Source organism: Rhincodon typus, chromosome 9 (genome assembly GCF_021869965.1).
Source record: "Rhincodon typus isolate 14 chromosome 9, sRhiTyp1.1, whole genome shotgun sequence".
Taxonomy (NCBI): Eukaryota; Metazoa; Chordata; class Chondrichthyes; order Orectolobiformes; family Rhincodontidae; genus Rhincodon; species Rhincodon typus.
Window position 1 is genome coordinate 24603294 of NC_063340.1, and position 25569 is coordinate 24628862.

Sequence of the window (25569 nt, forward strand, 5' to 3'; positions counted from 1 at the left end):
ATGTGACTGAATAGAAACATTCAATATCATAAGGGGTCTAGACAGAGTAGTAAGGCAGGAACTGTTCCCACTGACAATGAAAAACCGGGGACACCAAGTTGGTTGGTTGCAAAAGAACAAACAAAAACAAGGAAAATTTATAAAGCATCCAGTTAGCATCTCAAATGCATCAAATTTGGTGGAAACAGATAAAATCAGGTCTTTCAAAAGGGAATTAGATAAGTCCTAAAAGATACATTTAAAGTGTCATAGGGTCTACTGTCCTTAATAAAGGGCGAGGGAGAGAGATATCCTTAGGTGCTTTTCCAAAGAGATGGCATGGACACAAGCTGAATGGTCTCCAATGCTGTAACCATTCTATGAACTAACTGAACAGCTACATCTGGTAATTTTCTTAGTTTAATAACACTAGGATAAAAAATTAATTAAAATTTTAAACATTAAATGTTTAAATGTTCATTGATGTCTTCAAAAAAATTGCTCTATATTATTTTGATAACTGTTTAAGGATTTTCATAAATTTCAAACCTGAATATAAATACAAATGAAGTTGCATCACCTTTGAATGCAGAAATATTATCAAGTGTTACTTCATATTCCAGTCAAGAAACACAAAGATTTATCTTTACATTACCAAAAATGAGTTAAATGAACAAAGGTGAAATTAGTAATACCAAGACCTGCACAGTTTTCTTCAACTGACTTATACAATATGTGTTTCCTAAGTGAATCATCCTCAACAATCATGGAACAAAACTTAAAATCTCAAGTTCTGTTACAGTGTGACAGAAATTACACCTGCTTACACCAGCATACATTGTGGCCAACTCACCACATTCTGTGTAGCAATTCTACAACTTATGGTGGACAACTGGTAGGTCTATTTAACATAATATAGTTTCAGATTCAGGCAACTATCTACAAATTTCTTTACATAACCTATCCTTTTCCTGTTATGATCATGCTCCAAGTGACAAAAATCCCAATGCTCCTACCATGGCATTACATGACAAAAGTTTTGAACTTTTAAATAAAGCATTCTCAAAAAGTTTATTTTGCCCATTAAGCCCACGTTGAGAGAGACCCGTACACAATCTCATTTACTAAGGACACTACTCAACCCTGCAAGTTAATCAAAAGTCAAGGCTGCCTAGCTTATCACAACTTCTATATTTATTCAGGAAACTATTTTTAGTGACAATCTAATTCTAGTATTAATTCTGGATCTAACAGTAATCCATAGATACCCATTTTCCATGAGGTTATAATGCTGTGTTTTCAAATGCTTCATTATGATCTATAGCAGTAGATCAGGAGTCCCAAAGGCTAACCACTATTAGAAGGCATGGGAGTACAGACATTGCGTGAGATTAGTAGCGAGCTGGAAATCTATTAAAACATGGTTTCTAGATTCACTATTAGTGGATAGTTGAAATAAGGTATTGGAGGATTACCATCTATGAAACCAAACTGTACCATCCAGGAGTAAAGTCAGACTAGAAGAAAGTTCACTGTTATCATGCAAGCAAGTTTAAGTTGTTAATATCATGAAGGAGCTTTCCTGCCAAAAGCAACAGAATCAATTATTCTTTGTTTACTTATACATTCCTCTTACTAATTAAATGTGTACCTCAGAGTAACTATGAAGCTAAATCCAGGACTACGTGCTTACTTGCAACATTGGGACTAGATCGATGATCTGCTCGGTTTTTCAACAGTCTATCATCCCCAGGTGGTTTCTTTGGTTCAGAATATTCTGTCCAACCCATCGGGGAATTTTCTGGTGTTCCATTTTGAGGATTATTGCTGTACAATTCAAAGCCTTCACTCTTGGGGCGAGGCTTGCCTGTGCCACGACGATCAGAGGCTGAACGTGGACAAAAAGAATTTAGTTGTTTCCAAGCTTTGTATAAAGAGTTGGGTACCACAATTACCTTAGAAGCACTTTTATCGAGTAATCTATAAACTTCAGATTCTTCAAGTTTGAAACTAGATATTCGGTGGAAAAGGATTTTATACACTGTTACTAAAATTACAAGAGGTTAGTTAGTTTAGTTGGCTGGATGGCTCATTAGCAATGTGAGTTGATGCCAGCATCGTGGGTTCAATTACCACTGTCTGAGATGACCATGAAGGACGACACCTCAATCTCTCCCCTCACGGAGGTGTGGTGGCCCTCAGGTTAATCGACCAATAGTCATCTCTCTGCAATGAAACAGCGGTCCTCTGTGACTATGGCAACTTAAATTATAATAATTGCCTGGTTTTCCAACTAAAAATGAGTTTTATTACCCTATTCCATTGTTAACGGTCTCATTTTTAAGACTGATGTTAGCACTTCATTGAAGTTGGTTAGAATAGAAACTGCAGAGCAATGATCAGTTAAATAGTCCTAGCCTTTTCAGTCTATTTTTATCTTAAACCCTCTACTCCCGTCTTAGTCTCTAGGCCAACAATTAGACCTCTTAATTACTCCTTGCTTGGAATTTTTAAAATTTATGGATTACTGTTGTGCCAAATTTTAACGTTTCTCAGAAAAATAAGAAGTGTCCACCCCACACCCAGTGTACAGTGGTTCAGTGGTTAGCACTGCTGCCGCATAGAACCTGGGGCCCGGGTTCGATTGCACCTCGGACGACTGTCTGTGTGGAGTTTGCACATTCTCCCAATGTCTGTGTGGGTTTCCTCCAGGTGCTCCGGTTTCCTCCCACAGTCCAAGGATGTGCAGGCTAGGTGGATTGGCCATGCTAAATTGCCCAGTGTTCAGGGAAGTGTAGATTAGGTGGTTTATAGGGGAATTGGTCTGGGTGGGATGCTCTGAGGGTCGGTGTGGACTTGTTGGGCCAAAAGGCCTGTTTCCACACTGTAGGGATTCTAAGATTGTAAGATTTTAAGAACTGGGCAAAACGATTGCCACTAGGAAATATATTTGTTTTCAATTAGATATACAGAACAAGGTAACACAAAAATGAAAAGGAGACAAATACAACATTTTGGCAATGATTAGCTAAGAAAATAGCAGTGAAAGACAGAAAGAGAAATAACACGCGTCCCAGTGGCATGAGTCTAAACTTACAATAAAACAAGGAACAACTTGATTTCTAAAGAAGGAAATTTCATAATATCCCTAGTTAATTCCTTCCTTTCTCCTCCTGCAAAATCTCAGTTGAATGACTTCCAAAGTCCAAGTATATGTGGAAATTGAAAGCATTAAAATATCAATTGTTCCTTTTTGTATTTGCAAAAAAAAAAAGGATAATCTTTTGTACTGGGTGTGGGGTGGACACTTTTGAATGTTTCTCAGAAAACTAAGGTTTGGCACAACAGTAATCATAAATTTTAAAAATTCCAAGAAAGGAGTAACTAAGGGGTCTAGTAGTTGGTCTGGAGATTGAGATGGGAGTAGAGGGTTTGAGATAAAAAAGTAGACTGAAAAGGCTGGGACTTTTTAAAACTGTAGTGTAGGTGGTGAGGTTGAGAGGTCTTCTTGTTAAGGTTTATAAAATCATGAGGGGCACAGATAAGGTGAATGACAAGGGTCTTTTCTCCAGGGTGGAAGAAGGTCAAAGCAAGGGGGCATATTTTTAAGGTGAGAGGAGAAAGATTTAGGAAGGACATGACGGGCAACTTTGTTTTTTAAACAGGGTGTTCATGTGTGGAATGAACTGCCAGAGGAAGTGGTGGACGCAGGTACAGTTACAATGTTGAAAAGATATTTGGATAAGTTCATGAATATGGCCAAGAGTATGGCCAAGAGCAGGCAGGTGGGACTAGTTTAGTTTGGAAACATGGTCAGTGTGGATTGATTGGACCGAAGGGTCTGTTTCTATGCTGTATGACTCTATGGACTAGGTCCCAAATCCGAGCCAACATGCACTTTTTAACTCAATATAGCAGCAAATTACTGCAGATGCTGGAATCTGTACTGAAAACAACAAATACTGGAGATCACAGCGGGTCAGGCAACATCCACAGAGAGAGCGCAAGTTAACATTGAGTCTAGATGACTTTTCATCAGAGCCAAACTGAACTGTGGAGGGGGAAGCACTTATGCTATAGTTGGGCAGGGGGGTGGGGGGTGCTGGTGGAGAAAAAATGTTGATAGTTTACATTAAGCGATCAGAATGTGAAAATGGCAGAACAATGGTGTGCCAGACTTGAAAGAAGATAGTCCAACTGGGGTGGGGGGGATGGAGGGGGGGTTGTGGTAACAGAGAATGTAACAAGTAAAGCTAAAAGAATGGGAGTTGGTTCACAAAGTGAAGGTGTTGAGCTCAATAAAGTCCATAAGCCTGTGAAGTGCCCGGTCTGAAGATGAGATGTTTACAGCGATTCACTGAAGCACTGCAGCACGTCAAGGACAGACAAGTGGGCATGTGAGCAGGATGCTGTGTTAAAATGACCGGCTACAGGAAGGTTGGGGTCATGCTTGCACAAAGACCAGGTGCTCTCCAAAGTAGTCAACCAGTCTGCGTTTAGTTTCTCCCATGTAGAGAAGGCCACATTGGGTGCAGCAAATACAAGATTAGAGGAGATACAGGTGAAATGCTGCATCACCTGGAAAGACTGTTTAAGTCCTTGGATGGTGAGCAGGAAGGAGATGAAGGGGCAGGTGTTACATGGAAAGGTGGCGTGGGGAGCGTGTGCGCATGTTAGTGGTCAATAAATAGACTCGCATGTCCAAGAGGGAATGATCCCTGTAAAATGCAGACAGTGGGAGTGAGGGGAAGATGTGTTTGGTGATGGTGCTCTGATGGAGTTGTCCGAAATGCAGTTGAGGGCCCTGTCAACCAGGAGGTTGAGAAACCATGCTTCTGGAAGAAGGAAGCCATGTCAGCAGCACTGTTTTGGAAAGTGGCATCATCCAAACACATGACATAGGCAAAAGGAACTGGGAGAATGGGATGGAATTCTTGCAGGACGTGGGGTGTGAAGAGCTGTAGTGAAGGTAACTGTGGCGGTCAGTGGCTTTGTAGTGGATGGCAGCAGACAGTTTATTCCCCGAAATGGAAAGAGGGTTCGAGGAAAAGAAAGTGTCAAAGTGGATGATGTGAAAGTTAGAGGGGTGGAAATCGGAAGCAAAATAAACAAATTTTTAAAGGTCCTGGCAGGAGCGTGAAACGGCACCGAAACTGTCGATGTATCGAAGAAAGGAGTCACTATAAGACTGGAACAAGGATTGTTCCACATACCCCATAAAGAGACAGGCATAACTGGGATCCACGTGGGTGCCCATAATCACTCCTTTGACATGGTAGAAGTGAGATGAATTAAAGGAGAAATTGTTCACTGAAAGAGCAAGTTCAGCCAAGCAGAGGAGAGTGGTGATGGATGGGGAGTGTTCAGGCCTCTGGTGAAGGAAGCTAAGAATGTATCAACCATCCTGCTGAGCAATGGAGGCATAGAACACCTCTGGTCTGTGTGCAAGCATGACCCTGACCTTTCCATATCAGGTCATTTTAACACAGCGTCCTGCTCACATGCCCACTTGTCTGTCCTCAGCATGCTGCAGTGCTCCAGCGCAAACTGGAGGAACAACATTTCATCTTCAGACCAGGCATTTTACAGCCTTCTGGGCTTAATATTGAGTTCAACACCTTCAAATTGTGAACCAACTCCCATTCCTTCCTATTCTTTCAGCTTTACTTGTTACATTCTCTGTCACGATGTCCTCTCTTATGTCCCCCCCACCCCAGTGGGACTGTAATTCTCACATTCTGATCACAATCTGAACTATCAATGTCCTTTCGCTTCTCGTACTTGCCACCCAACCCCACCCACATGCTCCCAAATTATAGCATAAATGCTGCCCCCTCCACACTTCATTTCAACTCTGATGAAAAGTCATCTAGATTTGAAACATTAGCTTGCTCTCTCTCCATGGATGTTGCCTGACCCACTGCGATCCCCAGCATTTGTTGTTTTCAACACACTTTTCACTGCCACCCCCACTCTGCACATCATCTCTCTCAACATACTTCCATGCTGCACCTACTCAGGAGACCCGTTTCACCATACTGAATCAGGCCTCAATTGTCCGGTGCGCAATCATGAAGGAGTCTTGTTTTTCCACGACCTGCTCCCAGCCTCTACCTTAGGCCCACTTGCTGACTTGAAGCACAGGAAACTAGGAGCAGGCTCATTGAGTCTGTTAGCAACAAATATGGGAGAATAACTCCCTCTGATTGGAGGAGCATCTCTTTGCAGAATTCTCCACATCTACCTAGCTATATTTGAAACATGGGTTGCAGGCCAGATTAAGATCCCTCAGTGGACCACCTGTTGGACAAACCTGCTTTACAGCTCAGTTGTACAGCACAAAACAAGAAACAAATACATCTGTACATTTATTTGCAACTCTGTTTTGGAATGACTGATTAAGATTCAAAAATAACAAAATACCTTAATTAAAAAATACAAGTAATTTGCAATTTGTAAGCAGATCATTTCCAAATTCACAGAACATTTTCATCTAGCTTGTGAACTGAAGAATAAAACTTGTATTAAACAGTAGTTTATTCAACAATGGAAGCAATGATTAATCTCACAGTTGAGTTAACTTTGATATTAATAGCATTACTATAAACAAATTTAGTCAATTTTGCACACAACAAGGTCTAAGATGAATGACAAGTTAAATTGCTTTTGCTGGCACTCACTGCAGGTAAAATGTTGGCATGTTAAGAAAACAAATACAAACTATGTTGGAAATACTTAGGTCAGGTAGCATCCGTGGAGAGAGACAAAAAGCAGGACTTTGGCCCCCTGATTTGGGAAGGGATGAACTGGAAGGCATGTGGGTGAGAGAATTCATAGTTTGCCAGCACAACCCCACCCCTAGGGTCATATTTTCGGATGAATGATACGTGGTCTGTTAAGAGTTTTAATGCTCACTTAATGTCTATCAAGGGTAACCGAATTAAACCAGGTCTTGTGAGGCATCAGGCCCTAGGCCTGTAAGCAGTTTCTTGATAGCAGAACAAGGGGTCCAACATTCTAATCTTTGAGATCCTTTTCCACTTGCTTGACTACAAATGAAGGCTGCTCAATGGAGGGACTCTTCTCCACGATGAAAGCCTGAATATTGAGAGCTTTTCCCCTCAATTATCATGCTTAGTGCTGGAGGGCCTGCACCTACCACCCACAAATTGGCCAGTGTGGGGGAAATTATTTCCATTACCGTTCCTCACACAATAAATGGTTGTGACCCCGATTTTATCCCAGCCACAGTTCATACTTAAAGTCAATGACATTTCATGAGAATAATTTTGCTCTTGCACTAGGAAAATACCCTGCTCATCACTAGGACCAAGAGTTATTTAACTTCACCCTCTAGGTTGGAAAGGCATGTTACCAAAGATATTACCTGTCCAATATTATTGGCAATATTATGCTCTCGGATGTTGTTTGATAGAACATGAGTGTAATAAGCAAAAACAGAAATAAGAGCAGGCCACTTGGCCCCTCGAGCCTGCTATGCCATTCAACAGGATTATGGCTGATCTTACATTCCTCATGTCCACTTTCGCGATAACCCTGAATCCCCTCCTGATCAAGGATCTATCTTAGCCTTCAATATACTCAAGGACTCTGTCCCCACAGCTGGCTGTGGCAATGGATTCCTGAAACTCTTAATTCTGAAAATAAATTTCTCTTCTCAGACTTAGATCGGCAACCCGTAATTCTAAGACTATGCCCTCTGGTCCTAGACTCTCCCATGAGTGGAAACATCCTCTCAGCATTTACTCTCTAGCAATCCTATATGTTCAATGAGATCACCTCTTATTCTTCTAAATTCCAATGAGTAGAGTCACAACATGACCTCTCCATACTGGTGAGCACCCTACTAAACCTTTTCTCACCTGTGTCCAATGAAATAATAGCTTTTTTTTTTAAAAATCAGAAGACCAAAACGTCTCAGTACTCCAGATGTGGTCTCACCAGCACCTGTACATTTGCAGGAAGACTTCCCTTTTCTTATACTCCAACCCCTTTGAAACAAGAACCAACATTCCATTGCCTTCCTGATTACCTGTTGCACTCGTGTGCTAATTTTGTGTGTTTCTTCCCTTTTTGTTGCAGATTTCTGCAGTTTTTCTCTGTTTAAATAGTACGTTTTTTGTTTTCATTTTCAAAATGAACAACTTCACATTTTTCCACATTATGCTGCATTTCCTAACTTTTTGCCCACTTTAACCTATCAATACCTCTCTGTAAACTATTTGCATCCCTTTTGCAATACAACATTGCAACTATTTGTACCTCTCTGCATCATTGGAGAAGGTTGGTTGAGTAGAGTGGCCAAACCATGGTAAATAGCTCCTTGTCTTGCTATTTCTAAAGTGACCACAGAACCTGTTCTTGTCATAAACTCTGCAGCCCTGAAAGAGAGAAGACTTTTGTTTAATAATTTAAATTTTAATTGCCAGAATTTAAGAATTTTCAGAAATTATATTTGATAAACCGCTGGTATAGCACAAAAACACTATTCCTTTTATTAAAATTAAATCTGCCCAATTTAAAAATTAGAGTTTACATTCTTCAATTCATTCCCACATGTTGTATCTACCAGCCTAATTTCTGACCAAACCTGATCCCTACCTAAACTCTATCGTTTGTTAGCAGAGCACGAGGAAGTTGCGTGGTCAGTCTTGGGGGAAGCGGTCTGTCTCTCTCATGCTCTTGCCTACTTGTAGAGATGAGGCAGAAACTCAAACTAATATCCAGCACGGAGTGACATACTTGTTTTTATATTATTCATGCTCCCCATACTGCATTATCTAAATGTTTGGAGCACACAGCTTAAGATTTCCATTAAAATTATTTTCCAAATGACTATCACTGACAGTCAGTCATACAGCATGGAAACAGACCCTTAGGCCCAACTCATCCATGCCTACCAGACATCCCAATCTGGCCTAGTTTCATTTGCCAGTATTTGGCCTACATCCTCCCACCCCTTTCCTAGTTGTATAACCATCCAGATGCCTTTTAAATGTTGTAATTGTACCTGCCTCCATCACTTCCTCTGGCAGTTTGTTTCATGCATGCACTACCCTCTGCGTGAAAATGTTACCTCAGGTCCATTTTAATTCCCCACCAGCCCCCAGCCCCTCCCCCTCCCCACCTTAAACCTATGCCCTCTAGTTTTGGACTCCCCTATCCTCTGAAAAAGACCTTGGCTATTCACGCTATCCATGTCCCTCATGATTTTATAAACCTCTACAAGGTCACCCCTCAGGTGTCTGACATTGCAGGGAAAAAAGCCTCAGCCTATTCGGCCTCTCCCTATAGCTCAAACCTTCTAGTCCTGGTAATATCATCGTAAATCTTTTCTGCACCCTCTCAAATTTAACAACATCCTTCCTATAGAAGGGTGACCAGAACTGTATGCAGTATTCCAAAAGCAGCCTCACCACTGTCCTGTACAGCAGCAACATGACATCCCAACTCCTATACTCAAGGCACTGACCAATGAAGGCAAGCATGCCAAACACCTGTGACTCCACTTGAGGAATTATGAACTCGCACTCCTAGGTTTCTTTGTTCGGCAACACTCCCCAGGATCTGACCATATACTGTACAAGTTCTGCCCTGGTGTGCCTTACCAAAATGCAACACCTCACATTTATCTAAATTAAATTCCATCTGCCATTCCTCAGCCCATTGGCCCATCTGGTCAAGGTCCCATTGTACCATGAGATAATCTTCACTGTCCACTACACCACCTATTTTGGTATCATCTGCAAACTTACTAATCATACCTCCTATATTCATATTCAAATCATTTATATGAAATGATGAAAATCATCCTTATGGCACACCACTGGTCACAGACCTCCAAGTCTGAGAAACATCCCTCCACTATCTCCACCTTCAAACTAATTTTGTATCCAATTGGCTAGCTCCCACTCGATCCCATATAATTTAACCCTATTAACCAGTCTAACCACGCAGAACCGTCTTGAATGCTTTACTGAAGTCCATATAGACAATGTCGACAGCACTGCCTTCAATTTTTTTATTACCTCTTCAAAAAACTCAAATCAAGCTCACTATAATCAGTAAACAGACTGAAGTACTCGTTACCTTTCTTGTGAAAGTCCCACAAGGCTACGACCATCTACACTCAGTAACTGATCTCCTGCAGCCAAACGACCATCCTGCAGAAACAATGAATGAAAGTCACAATTAGGCAGCATCTTGTCTTATGCACTAGAGTGGAAAAAGGGAAAAAAAAAGCCTATAGATAAATTTTAATTACCATTCGTTCCAAAAGTTAAATTATGTAGGGTAGGGGTGAGAAAACAATGGCCCATGGGCTGCATCTGACCTGCAAGAGCTTTTCATCCCACTTTACAGCTGTATTGTGTCATAGTAATTAATTAAATATTTGCACTAAGAATCACAGAATTTAAGAGGAAAAGGATATCAGAGTTTCTGATTTTCACAGAAAATGGTCCAAGATAAGTCAACGAAGTAATAGCAAGAACTGCAAATGCCAGAGTCAGAGATAACAAGTGTGCAGCTGGAGGAAAACAGGTGAGGCAGCATCAGTGAAACAGGAAAGCTGATGTTTCGGGTCAGGACCCTTCTTCAGAAAAATAAGTGTCCCAACCTGAAACATCAGCTTTCCTGTTCTTCTGATGCTGCCTGGCCTGCTATGTTCCTCCAGCTCCATACTTTGTTATAAGTCAACGAAGGTTGTTTTTGTGAACTAGAAACAAAGTGCTGCAACCATGAGACAGGAGGTAAGCGCACAGGGAGCAGCAATGAGAACAAGAATGATGAGAAGATGTGAGTAGCATTTGCTGAGATGTGTTAAGAATTAAAACTATTCAGTTAAGTCTGTTTCAGAATACCAGTGAGCATTGCACAAGTAATTTATTTCAGTTACTAAGCTACAATTTACCTGGCCTAGCAAAAGACAATCACGATGATCTAGTGAATATTTTCCAGTGAACAATTATTGGTATGCAATGTTTATTAACTATAATTGCTAAAATGATTCATTTACATCAGTTGTCAAATAAGCAGTTTTACAATTTTTAATAACATCAATGGCCAATATTTTTGATAAACCTGTGTCATGTTCATTGGCATGTTAATAGGTGGCAATTATTATGAATGGTACCTCATAATAATGCCAGAGCAAATATGAATGGTAGCTGTTAACGCAGTTAATTTTAAATACATCGTCCTCAACAGCTCAAAGTTTAAGGGTTTCCAGCCCAACTAAATACCCACTCTTCTCATGAGCCAGGGGCTCCTGGACACCATCACGGTGGTACAGAAGCCCTCACTTCTGTTGTTAGATATTATCAAATCAACCTATTCAGAAATGTTACTCTACACCTCTGGAGCAGGTGTGACTTGAACCCAGGCCTCCTGGTTCAGAGGTAGGGACATTACCGCTGTGCCACATGAACAGCAGCTAATTTTAATCAACTCTCAAGCTATTCTAATAGGACCTGCATTTCTAACAGACTGAGGTGTGATGGAAACCATTTGCAATAATTTGATTACAAATAACGATTAGATTTTGTTTTTGCTTTATTTATGACATTATTTATATTGTTATTAAAATGAGGAAAATTGGAGGAAGATAAACATTTCACTTTCAACAAAATTAGACTTTTATTCCATTTTTAAAATTTCAGCAAATGTTTAAAACTCTCCAAATATGTACTGAATTGCACGACCTGCATATGTCTTTTTCTCATTTCGAGTGCTACTTTCATGAGTAGCTGGGGAAAAATGCTCAATTGGGAAGGGTTTAAATTTATCAGCAATTTACTGAAACAATACTTTCTATTCAATAAACATTTCTAGCCATTCATTTAAAGAAAGACTTGGTATTTAAATACTTTTTGGTAACTCAGGTATCTTGACATCCTGGAATCCTGATGTAGAGGGGAAATCTGGAATGTAGGGAAACGTAACAGCTAATTTGCCAAGGTCACAAGTACCAAGACAGATAAATGACTGACTAGATATGGGCTCATAGAATCAAAGAATCCCTACAGTGTGGAAACAGGCCCGTTGGCCCAACAAGTCCACACCGACACAGAGCATCCCACCCAGACCCATTCCCCTATAAATCCACCTAAATCTACACATCCCTGAACACCATGGGCAATTTAGCATGGCCAATTCACCTAGCCTGCACATCTTTGGACTGTCGGAGGAAACCAGAGAACCCGGAGGAAACCCACGCAGACACGGGGAGAACGTGCAAACTCCACACAGACAGTCGCCTGAGGGTGGAATTGAACCCGGGTCCCTGGTGCAGTGAGGCAGCAGTGCTAACTACTGAGCCACCATGCCGCCTCTTATTTTTTTCAAGCATCCACCCACAAAGCAACGCTCGTTGAGGGAAGCATGGGCGTTGGAATACCAGAAGAACACATTTTCGAGTAGTGTTTTGCCCACGGCAGAAACAGTCGTCAGTTTAACATTGCATACAGCAAATACTTGAATCAGATTGCCCAAAAATATTTCAGGTAGTTTACTGAAGCCAGATAAACAATGACAAAATGTATGAACACTACACCTCACTTTATATAAGAATGCGCACAACTCACTTATCCAACCTGGATCAGTCTTTGAGTGATTCAACATGTAGGACATTTCTGCTTAATCAGAACAGGAATAAAGTCCACTTACCAAGTCTGCAGCTCCTCCTTTCACAACAGATTTAACGTAGATTCCTAGTTTATCCTGTCCTGCACCCTGAGAACATTGAAAGTAGATCATCAGTGTCAAATAGCTGAACAAACCGACTTGAGCCAAATCACCTAAAATACAATCATAAGATATATGTTAAAGGTTGTGGTTGTCTGAATTATTTATTTGGATCATCTGGAAATATTGTTGGTGGTTAAGATGAATGTGGGTCTCTTAATAATATACAACTGGACATCAGGAAAAGGTTACATAAAACAAGTATTTGGATTGATATTCAAATCTGGATGAAGTACCAGAGAAAATAGTTAATTTGAAAATAAATTTATAGGGAGGGTCTAACTTGATTCCTTGGCAGCACGGTGGCTCAGTGGTTAGCACTGCTACCTCACACCACCAGGGACCCAGGTTCAATTCCAGCCTCAGGTGACTGGGTGGGGTTTGCATGTTTCCCCTGTATCCGCAAGGGTTTCCTCCACATGCTCCAGTTTCCTCCCAAAAGATGTACAAGTTAGGTTAGTTGGCCATGATTTTAAAAAACTGCCCTGAGAGGCAACAGTGCTAATCACTAACCATCATGCCACCCATAACAATTAGCCATTACCTTAGAAAATGAGCTACACTGCTCCTCAAATAGTATCAAAAACACGCCATTAAAAAAAATGGAATGTTTTTCTCCAAAACGGTGCATAAGTTGAGTTAGTTGATAATTTTTTAAAAAACTAATTTGATTTTATGAAAAATAATACTGAAGATGTTGGAAATTCGAAGTGAAAATCAACGGTATGCTAGAAATCAAATGAAAATGTAAAATCTTGAACCTACTCAGCAGGTCTGGAAGTGCGTGGGAATAGGGAAAGAGTTTTCATTTCAGGTCAAAGGGTGTTTCAGAATTTTGACGCAGTGACAATGCAGGAACTGCAACATATTTACAAATACAGATGGTATGTAACTTGTGGGTTTTAAATGTTCTTGTCTTTGCTGTCATTGTACTTTGAGGTCAGGGTGACTAAACTGCATCCTAAGGATCAGATCAGTAAGCTTTTCATCTGGTTCTCAAGCAGCTTTACTGCATAGCAATTATTTAAGTACAGTTATTCAGCAGTGACGACAGTCAGAGAAGAAGCAAGTGAGACTCTATGCTTTAATGAATAAGCAAAGGAATTGATAGAAGGTTAACCAACAAGCGACAGTCAGGTAATAGATTTTTGAAAACTCAGCATAAACAGATTATTTAATGGTTACTGAGCCAATCAAATAATTTTCATTCATCTGGCGACAAACTTTTAAGACATTAAGATGGCTAAAGTTCAACTGTTATTATGCAATTTGGTTCTCAAAATTGTTAACATGGCATCTCTTAAAATAATAATCGTATAGTGATACAGAACTTGAACAGTGCTGGACAGATATTTGCTCAAAGTTTTCATCTTGCATCCACCAGTATAAATGCAACAGAATGTCAAGTTTCCAATATCCACAACCATTTATATTATCAAAGAAAAGGGTATTGATTGTTTTCTCCATGGTAACACCTCAGCCAATGGGAAGCAACAGGCTCCTTGAACTGGGCAGTAATTCAAAAAAGCACAAGGTTTGAGATATTCCTTTATTTTGCAGGGAATGAGTTCCTGAAATTGATAGTCTGTCATTTCTAGAAAGTTCCTTGGATTATTTTAAATTGATTATTGTGCAGTTAATAACATGCGCAGCATTTTCTTTTTCCAACAATTGTTGCCCAATTATGGAATCAAGCCTAACAGATGCTAATTCCCTGGAAAGGCAAAGTACATCAAAAATTCAAGCAACAGGTTAAGTAAACAATTTCATGTTGCTGCTTTGCAGTGGTGACATGAATATTATTTTCCTCTAACAGGATACTGTCATCTGTCCAAACAGCATTTTGCCTACCACACAACTCCGCAACGCTGCATTTTACTTTCCAAACCGATACTTGCAGCCTATGTACCTGGCACTGTATGAGCAATTGGCTAATCATTCAAACAGCATGCTTCTTTGGTTGCTCATATAGTGGAGTATAGACTGTACTGAACCAACTTGTACTTATAAAACCAAAACAAAATGTCAACTCTTTGATAAGAGTCTATAAAGTATTAGGCAGCTGTGTAATTTGCTGGCAATGAAATTTCAAGTTCACATGGAGAGAAAACATCAACGATGCACAAGATGGTCTCTCTCATTAAATGCTCAGCTAGCTCCTGCAAGCACCTGGGTAACAAGTTAGAATCAAACAGCTCAAAAAGGATTATAACAGCAACTGTTCCACAACATTTCTTGTCTCAAAGCAGTTCTTAGCTGGAGAAACACATCCAAATTTACTAGATAGTTTGCACCTGGGCAAGAAAAGACTGACGTAGATTCCAGAGGGCATACAGTGAAACACTAATTAGAAAATGATTTACAAACATGCTCCAGACAACATACTTCTCACATTCAACATCTGTATTGAATAATTTTTTTTCACTTTCTGTGCAAACTCATGAATATCAACCTAAATTTCTCAGGTATGCAATAGTAGCAGCAAGCATGCCAGGAAGTAGTAAATGCTCTACTCATGAATTTTTTTTCTTCCGCAGAACTCGAGAAAATAGAGGGCATGAAAAATGCGAAGTCACACGGCACCAGGTTATAGTCCAACAGGTTTATTTGAAACCACAATGTGGAATCACATCAGGTGATGAAGGAGCAGTGGTTTTAAAGCTTGTGATTTCAAATAAGTCTGTGGGACTATAACCTGGTGTCATGTGACTTCTGACACCCCAGTCCAACACCGGCACCTCCACATCATGAAAAATATGCACAGCTCCCCTGAATACACTGACAGATCAAACTACAAAAAGACGATAATTTCACTGCTATTTTGGTGTAATCACTTCTTCATATTGCAGATATATTTGAGTACAGGTGGTTCTGTTGTAACATGTTTTGTTAATGTGAATTGGCTGTAACATGACTGATGAAGAGTGGAATCTGTTTGGATAACGCAAACTTTCTGCTGTACAAGTATAGTGATTCCCTGTAATGTGATTTTCTATAGCGCAAGGTCATACAAGAATGCAACTATTGCGTTATAGGACAACTACCTTCTATCAACTTCCTTATGAACTTGATTATGTTTCTCAAGGATTATAGGTTGATATATATGCATTACAACAGAGGCGTCTGTCTCAACAGTTGATGAATATCACTTAAGTGATCCTAGCAACCAAACTGCAGTAATCGCTCAACTGATGCATCAGATAGATTGTAAATTTAGACAGAAGATTGTTCAGTGACTCATCATTCAACGTCAGCATAACAGGGTTCTACCAAACAATAAAATTGTAATCATGATAAACAAATAGGGAGGCGATCGCCTAGTGGTAATATTGCTAAACTATTAATCCAGAGACACCCAGTTAATATTCTGGGGATCCAAGCTCAAATCTCAGTCTGGCAACAGGCAGAATTTGAATTCATTAAAAATCTGCAATTAAAAGTCTGACGTTGACCATTATCAATTGTTGGAAAAACCCAACTGGTTCACTTATGCCCTTTAGGGAAGCAAACCAGCTATTCGGCCTACATGTGACTCTAGACCCACAGCAATGTAGTGGAGTCTTAACTGCCCTCTGGTCAATTAAAGTTGGGCAATAAATGCTGCCCTAGCCAATGACACCCACATAACACGAATAAATAAAAATAACGATTTTCAGCTTCCCTAACCAACATTCAAATTTCGTCACCCAGAGCTGTTTCCTATTGATGTTTACTTACAAAGCTAAAGGTCACAAGTGCATATGAACAAAAACAGATCATGGCCCTTTGAGCCCATGCCACCATTCAATAAGATCATGACTCTACTCCAGTAGAGGAGTAACTCTACTGATTACCAAAGGGATGAACAATTGTTGGGGTTTTTCAGGAGTGTAATCTATATTGGCCTTAAAAATATTCAAAGATTCTGCATGCACCGTCTTTTGAGGAAGGGAAATCTAAATACTCTCAACCCTCGGAAAAAAAGAGTTTCTTCACCTGTCTCAAATGGGCAATCCTCATTTTTAAACTATGACTTCTACTTCTAGATTCCCTCACAAGAGGGAGTGTCCTTTCCGCATCCACCCAGTTAAGTCCCTTCAGGATCTTTTATGTTTCAATTAAGTCATCTTTGACTCTTCTAAACTCCAGAGGATACAGGCCTTAGCCTGTCTAGCCTTTCCTTGCAAGGCAATTTACTCATTCCAGGTATTAGTCTAGTAAACCTTCTCTGGATTGCTTCAAGTGGATCAACATCCTTCCATAAGGACAGTGACCTGTACTGTACACAGATGGCGGTTCTTTAGCTCCGAGTGATGCCAATAGCATGGGATCAATTCCCACGCTGACTGAGGTTACCATGAAGGACATTTCTTCTCAATCTCTACCCTCACTTCAGGCCTGTTGACCCTCAGGTTAAAGCACCACGAGTCATCTCTTTTTAACAAGAGAGCAGCCATATGGTCCAGTAGGACTATGGTTACTTTACCTGTACTCTAGATGCAGTCTCACCAATGCTGTGTATAACTTAAGCATAACGTCCTTACTCTTGCATTCAGTTCCACTTGCAATAAAAACACATTGTATTAGTTTTCTTGATTACTTGTTGTATCTGCAAATACAGCATACAAATCTTCTGCAATTCATGCTCTAGGACACCGAGATGGCTGTCTCAAAGCTCTGCAACCTTACATAAATTTAGAAAATATGCTTATGTTCTTACTTTTTTTGCCAGTATAGACGATTTCACATTGATTGGTTATAAAACCAATCATTCATGACTTTGTGAATTTCTTTTATGGAACACAAATGTCAGCAACAATACTGAGTGACTGACCACTGGCAGTTACATATATAGAATTTTTAAAAAAGTTAAAGCATCTATTCTTAGTTAGAAATTGGTACATCAAAAACAGCAGATAAAAAGGGTCAATCAACTTCATTTCTCACACAACTTAAAAATAATGACAGATAGGAAGGACAGGGAAGTCATGAATAAGCCAATAAATTTTCACCACTGCTTTGGCATGCATCATCCTACACTTTGCCATTTTCTATTGCTCTTGATAGTTGAAACAACATATGAATTAGGAATAGTAGACAATTTTGCCCCTCAACCCTGGTCCATCATTTAATGGTATCATGGTGGATCTGATTGAGGCCTCAATTCCAGATTCTGATCTATGTTTAATAACCTTTAATATCCTTGTTAGCCAAGAATCTGTCATTGCATGAAAAATATTCAATGGCCTTGGATCCACTCTGAACACTCCAAAGACACTATGCCCAGAGAAAAATTCTCATCTCGACTTAAATGGATCACTATTTTTTAAAACTGTGCCCCCAAGTTCTTGAGGTTCTTTTTTTATGTAAGTCACAGCATTACTGACAGGACATTAAACGTAAATGTTATCTTACCTTAGCAGCTACAATGCTTAGGCCCATTCCATTTTGCTTTTTCAGTGTCACTGTAATTATCTCTGGTTCTTTACGATTAGGCTCCGTCTTAACAGAAAAAGAATAACGTGGTGAAAAATACAAACTCAGTATAGAACTAATCCGTCGCCAATTAATAACAAATGAAGGAACTGTCCAATAGTTTGAACTCAGCAGTTGGAATATCTGATCCAAAACTCCACAATGTCAACAAGGGTCAAAGGAGACAACATGAAATACATTCTATTTCTTAATGACAAAATGAAATAGAAAAGTAATAGAATAGAAAATTAATGCTAATTTACAGAATTGTAAATTACCAAAACAAAGAAAAGCTTATTTTTTAAATTCAGCAATTCAATTCACAGTCAGTATCTAACTTGAAATTTCACTCATTAAATTTGTCCTCAACATGATTGAAATGGTTAATCATGGCTATATTTTGCCCAGTTATTTGTTGGCTGTGCAACTGGCCTCCCTTTAGCTTCCAGCTTTGTGATCAGTAACAACACCTGAACAACTGCATGAAAAGCTCACAGCTCGATTAGGACTCATTTCTGCAATTTTTAAAAAAGTTATGGTACCATTACACAATGAATAATATCATCAGAAGGGGTTAGGAAACTGATAAGATCCTGTATTCAAACACTGGTGAAGGAGTTCTTAAGCTCAGTAGGAAGTACATATTACAAATCTTTATCAGTGAGGCTCTGGTTGAATCTGAAGCCACAAAAGCAATAATCAATTATATAAGTAAGGTTGCAGATATCTCATTCACATGCAGAGTTTGGAAAATAATGTATTAAATAGAAACAGTAAGGTCAGGAATGACAAACCTGCCAAAATTGAAGATAAACCTGCAGTGTGGGAGACTTGGATACAAGTAACCAGAATGAAGAATCAGGTGAATTGAAAAGCAGCTACACTAACACATTCAAAAATGCCAAAGTTTTACTGAACCTTTAATTGTGCCTCTGACAATTAATACACCTCAGGTAAGACAGCATTGCCAGCAGGTTACCAGCAAGCAAGAATTTGACATAACAAAGTTAAAATACTGAAAGACAAGATGATACATAAATGTATGAAAAATTTGCATATTAAGCTAAATAGGATACCTAGATACATTTATTAAAATTCTGAAGCCAGGACAGTTAAATTATCTAGGATACTAAACTGGAATTCAAACTCCACTTCATGAACTGAAGCCTAGAGGCAAAAAAGGAAAATATTTAAAAATTTATACCTCACATTCATATGCAAGTCAATAAGGTAACCAGGTGACATTGTAAAAGACATAGAAAAAGTCAGTGTTTAAGATGAGAAGTTCCTTGAAAGAACTGAGAAATTTCTCCAGTTGGTTCTAATCAGAAATGACCGGTCTTAAAAAGGGACAAATGATACAAATGGTTTATTTTCAGACACTATAAATGACCACCAAAAAAAAGTCACCCATTGCCATTAATTGAGAGAAATCAAACATGAACATCAGAATAATTAATAATGAATCTTGGATCAGATTGAAGCATTTGGATAAACATAGCATTTCTTTCTGCTTTAGTAAACCTATTATCCAATAATCTTGAATATGCTTTGAATATTCAGAGGTAATGCCAATAATGAGTCATTACCATTTTCAAATTCAAACCTGGTGGATTCAGCTCTCTTTAAACACTTCCTGTATGTCCTACGTATCAACACGTTGCTAAAAGAACTACAAGCTTTCAAAGTCATTAACGCCAACTAACTCATCAATAAATTAAGCCATGCTCACACATTATACAAATTAAATATAAATAAGTCTGTTCCAGATGGTATTGAACTTTGTTCTAAACAATGACGGAGAGAGTAAATGCATATATGTGTGCGCTTACACACACATGCGCACACACACAGTCCATTCTATATAACCAACTTACCAGCTCAGTATCAGGTGGAAAATTACTTTCGTAGTCAGCGCTCTCAAAATAAACTGTCCAAGTACCAGGTGATCGTGAATGGCTTGTTAGCCTACAAAAGCCTACAGAAAAGACCAGATTTAAACAATGTGGTGGATGGTAGTATTTTTCATAAATATAATTAGTTTGGGGAGGGAAAAAGGCATTAATTAGAAACAGACAAGTTTCCAGTTTATTGCTCACTGTTTGGAAAAATGATAACCACTTTATTGCAAGTAATTTCACATTTGTTAAAAATAAAATGTTACTTTAAGACTTTTTAATCTACGAAGCAGATCTGAATCTTTTGCTGCATAATTTTGGTGCCAATCTCAAGACATTTTCAGAAGGGGCAAACATCGATTTAATTCTTCAAATGATCTTATAGAATTATCGTTTACAAAAGCCAGATGTATTGAGAGATACTACTCATTATAGGACGAGTAGTGGGGTCGTTCAGCTCCTCAAACTTATGCTGCCATTCAACTAAATTAGATATTTTGACGTGAAATTAACCAAAAATCTGTAATACAGATCAAGGCAAATTCCATAGAAGATCTCACTAGATTATAACAGCTAACATCAACTCCCTGTGACTGAAAATCTCATCACACAACTTTAGGAAAAGCACATAAAAAAAAGACTTACCTCTCTGGCAAAGTGGTTCTAAGAATTCCTGAAGGCCATTAGGAATGTTCCTGACAACATCACAAGAATATCCATCTTCAGGTAATAGAAAAGGTAGCTGTAGATCAGGGTCCTCTTCCAACTGTACCTCTCTACCATCACTCCGTGCAAGTTCATCAGCTGTGTTCTCTGCTAATGCCACTACATTTTCAATTAGCTCCTTAAAAAAACAAACCCACCAATTTCTGGTCAATATGCATTACTTAAAAATGGAGGTAAGGAATAAGAGCTACGTTGCATCATATTTTAAAGATTCAGGCTGGCTAACCAACTGATTAAGTGTGGGTTACATGATGTATTAGAATTTTAAAGAACCGTTTCAGAAAGTGATACCATGTATTTCAGCTTGAACCATATGCTACAGCTCAGGACTCACTAATAGGTAAATCAGGTTTGCCTTACCTTAAGCCACAGTATGAATGCCCATAGGGAAAGAGCGAGGTAGAGCTCGTGCAAGAGTGAGGCAGAGCGCACGCAAGAGCGAGAATGAGAGAGAACAAGTGGAAAGAAGTGCGATGGGGGAGAGAAGAGGACAGGTTAGAGGAGGTTAGAGGGGTCAAGAGGGATGGGGAGAGAAGAGTGAGTGAGCACAGAGAAGAGGGAAAAGCTGGTGGTGGGAGCAGATAGAGAGAGGTGTTAGGAGAACAGCAGAGAAGGCAGGCAGGCAGGCAGTCGGTAGGGGGAGATGAGTGAGAGAGGACGAGAAGAAAGAGTAAATCCAGTAGAGCGGAAGAGCGGAGAAAGAGGGCTCCCTTCTTCTCCCCCACTATGCTCCTCACCAACCTAGTGCCCCCTTCTTTAGCTAATGGAGAACCAACACACATTACAGTTAAAATATTTTTGATTATGTCACTGCTGGGACTTTCTCCTTGGGGCAGCAAAAAATTCGGTTACCAAGTTTAAAAAAGAAAATCATGATTTTTGCCACAGTAAATCCCAAACTTGTAGGTTTCAACTCATTGTGGTGCAACTTTGAATTGAATCAAGGTATTTCTGTTTACATTTAATATTTGCTTTCACTTCAAATAAAGGAGAGCTTCAAAATTTCAGTTTGGGTTAATGTTCTTAACAACCAGTAGTCATCAAATATCCCTAAACACATCTCCGTTTACTTGCTTTCTCAAAAAACACTTTCTAAACTTTTAATTGAACTTAAAATATCACATAAATACTGTCCATCAAATGCATACAACTAGTAGTTTTGACTAGGATTCTGCAGCCTCTTAAAATTTGGCCTCCTGACAGGATCCCCATTTGGGCTTTTCAAGGCAGGAAAATTTCACCACCACCACACACCGCCCGCCCGCTCCCACCCCACCCCACCCCACCCCCCAGCCCCCCAAAAAAACAAATTTAATGCTTGGCTAAATGCTTCAACACCAAAAAATAGGCCAATGTGCAACTCTTTTACTACTTAAATTAAAACCTCAAAATAAAATGATTGTGGCTTAGCAATTTAAATACCTGAGGGATATAGGGCTCATCCTGTGCACAGTGGTAACTTTGAAGTAGTGCTTGCAATTGCAATGAATTCAACTTAAAACAAGTATTGTTGATATTTGAAACGTCTTCTGCCAAATACTTATCCATCGTTAATAATGTGGTCGCCTATAACAGTAACAAATAAATTCAGATTTCTGCAGAATAATAGCTTTATTTTCCCACTTAAAATTATGGGACTAGCTCAAGAAGTTCCAACAGCCGCAAAAAACTATCTAAAATTAACACAAGTTTAAAATGTATCTTCATAAATTGGAGAAAAGCAGCAAGGTGACACTTTGTGACATAAAACAGTTACATAAAACAACACAATTTTATGTTATTGGCCCTTTATGATAAAAAGGTCACAGGTCATGGTCATAGTATTAGAGGTCCACAGCATCAAAAGAGCATTTTGGCTCATTGAGTCTTTGTTGGTCAAAAACAACCACCTAACTAATCAAATCCTATTTTCCAGCACTTGCCCTTACAAGTGGTGAGTTTCAGATTGCACCACACACTGGGTAAAAATGTTTTTCCATACTTCCTGCTCCCCTCACACACTAAACTTCCTGTCCCTTACCATAAGTCTATGGCCTCTAGTCACTGATCTTTCCCCCAAGGGGAAATACTCCTTTCTGTATTCCCTATCTATACCCCTCAATTACATTTCCCGCCCCTCAGTCTCCTCTACACCAATGAAAACAATCTTCCTCCATAAAAATAGAACTCTTCAGCCCAGGCAACATCCTGGTAAATCCCCTCAGCAACCTCTCCAGTGCAAACACATTGATCTTGTGTGGATTCCAGAACTACACACGATACCCTAGCTGTGGGCAAATCAACTTTTTATACAGCATAACCTCCCTACTCTAAACTCTCAATGCCTTGACGAATAAGAGCAAATGTAACACATGCCACCTTGTCTACCTGTCCTCCTACCTTAAGGTAATAGTAGACATGCACACCAAGATTCCCCGATCCTTTGTACTTTGCAGGATCTTGCCATTCATCATTCACTTGCCTTGTTCTGCCCAAGCAGATCATCATAGATTTATCTGGATTGAATTACATTTACCACTGATCAGCCAATCTATATTCTCCTGTAATCTAAGGTTACCGTTCTCTCTATTCACCACACCACCAATATTTGGATCATCCACAAACTTACTGATCAACTCTCCTACATTACAGTCTAAATTGTTTACATATATCCATTACAAACAGCAAGAGTCCCTACATTGATCCCCGAGTAACTCCACACAGACCTCCATTCACAAAAATAGCCCTTGCCAAATACCCTCTGGTTCTTGCCACTCAGCCAATTCTGGATCCAATTAGTCAAATTTCCTTGGACCCTTATCCTGGCTATCAGTCTCCCAAACAGGAACTTATCAAAAGCTTTGCTGAAGTCTAAGTAGACTACATTCAACGCATTACTTCATCTACACACCTGGTTATCAATTCCAAAAATCCAATTAAGTTGGTGAGACATGACTCCTTTAACAACCATGCTGACTGTTCTTGATTAATTCTGTCCTTTAGAATTGCTTCCACTAAGTTTGCCACCACAAGGTCAGACTGTCTGGCCTATAATCTCAATTTATCCCTTGCTCCCTTCTTGAATCATAGCACCACATTGGTGGTCCTCCAGTCCTTCAGAAGCTGGCACCTTTACTGTGGCCAGAGAGGAAGTGAGAATAGTTGTGAATGTCCTATTTCCTCCCTTGATTCACTCAAAAGCCTGGGGTACATTTCAACTAGCCCTGCAGATTTTTCTGCTTTTAAACCTACCAGATCACTCAGAACTTCCTGTCTATACTAACTTCTTTCAGTATATCTTATGCCTTCTCTCTGATTTTTAAAGCACATCATCCCTCTCTATAGTGAACAGTATAATAAAATATTCATTTAGAACCCTACTGGTGTCCTCTGGCTCCACACACAAATTACCACTGCAGTCCTTAATGGGCTGAACTCTTTCCTTGTTATCCTCTTACCCTTAATGTGCTTGTAAAATAACTTTGTATTTTCCTTTTTTTTTTAACCTGCCTTACTCTTTCATGCCATTTTTTTGCTCTCCTAATTTTCTTTTTAAAAAGTTTCCCTTGCAAATGGAATATTCCTCTATGGCTTCTGTGGTTGTGTGTCCTGGATACGTGCACTAAGCCTCTTTTTCTCCTTATCCAATCCTGTACATCCCTTGATCTTCAGGGTTCACAGGATTTGTTGGTCCCACTCTGTCTTTTTCCTGGAAAATGCTGGTCCTGTGCTCTTCCTATTCCTTCTTGAATGGTCCTACTGCTCTGACACAGATTTGCTTACGTATCTGCTCCCAGTCCACTCTGATCAAATCATACCTTACCTTATTAAAATCAGCCTTCCCTCAGTTTTGAACTTGGATTTAGGCCCATCCTGGTCCTTTCTCATAACAATCTTAAATCTTATGGAATTACAATCGCTTTCTGCAAAAATGTTCCCCCATGATACTTCAACCAATTGCCCAGGCTTATTACCTAAAATTAAGTCCAGAAGCACCCAGTCTTGTACGGCCTTCTACATACTAGTTTAAAAAGCTCTTTCCGATGCTTTAAGAATTCCACACCCTCTAAATCTTTCCCACTACTACCATCCCAGCTCATGCTGGAGAAGTTTAAATTCTCTATTACTTCTACACTTCTCTGAAATTTACCTACATGTCTGCACTTCTTTTTCTCTAAGATGGTTAGGGGCTTATGGTTCACTCTCTTTCTCCACAGGAGCAGTCAAATCTATTGCCAGGATTTTCTCTTGTTACTATGATTTAACACAATTTGACTTTAACAAATTAATGCTGGTTTTCCTTAATTAACCCACAATAAATTCAAGTCACTGATGATTTTCTCCTGGAGCATCATTTTTAAATGTTTCCTGAGATGAAATTTATTGGACTGTACTGGTTTATGTTCTTTCTTTAACAAATCCGCAATAACCATAATTCTCCGAGCCTCTAGAGCCAGCCCCGCTAACCTCCCACATCACCCCACATTTGAGAAGGGTTGAAAGATCATGGCCTCTTAAAATTCTAACTTACTTACCCCAGCATTCTCAGAGCACTCCACTCAGTCCTAGTGAATTAACTTCAACTTCAGCAAGCCTTTCTAATCCTCTATCAATTTTAGTCCACAAATATCATCTTCCTTGGCAAAGACACATGCAAATTGATCATCTGGTCCTTTAGTTGCATCCTCAATCTCTGTAAATGCCCATTTTAGTTCCCAGTCTATCATATACTACCTTTCAACTCTATATACACCTTTGGCAGATAAAT

At 39.4% G+C, this 25569-nt stretch overlaps 1 protein-coding gene across 9 annotated transcripts in view; it reads right to left on the reverse strand.

The window, feature by feature from the left end:
• Window positions 1-25569, reverse strand: part of afdna (afadin, adherens junction formation factor a) — a 209719-nt gene that overhangs the window by 37092 nt on the left and 147058 nt on the right. For 8 of the 9 annotated variants that reach the window (XM_048600620.1, XM_048600619.1, XM_048600612.1 and 5 more), the window contains 8 exons: window positions 22245-22388; window positions 20742-20940; window positions 20076-20176; window positions 18139-18225; window positions 12667-12732; window positions 10090-10163; window positions 8263-8381; window positions 1673-1867 (listed from right to left, as the gene is read on the reverse strand). In XM_048600620.1, the coding sequence (XP_048456577.1) occupies window positions 1673-1867; window positions 8263-8381; window positions 10090-10163; window positions 12667-12732; window positions 18139-18225; window positions 20076-20176; window positions 20742-20940; window positions 22245-22388 (985 nt within the window). The remainder of the gene's footprint in view (window positions 1-1672; window positions 1868-8262; window positions 8382-10089; window positions 10164-12666; window positions 12733-18138; window positions 18226-20075; window positions 20177-20741; window positions 20941-22244; window positions 22389-25569) is intronic. The other variant, XM_048600615.1, reaches the window with a different exon arrangement.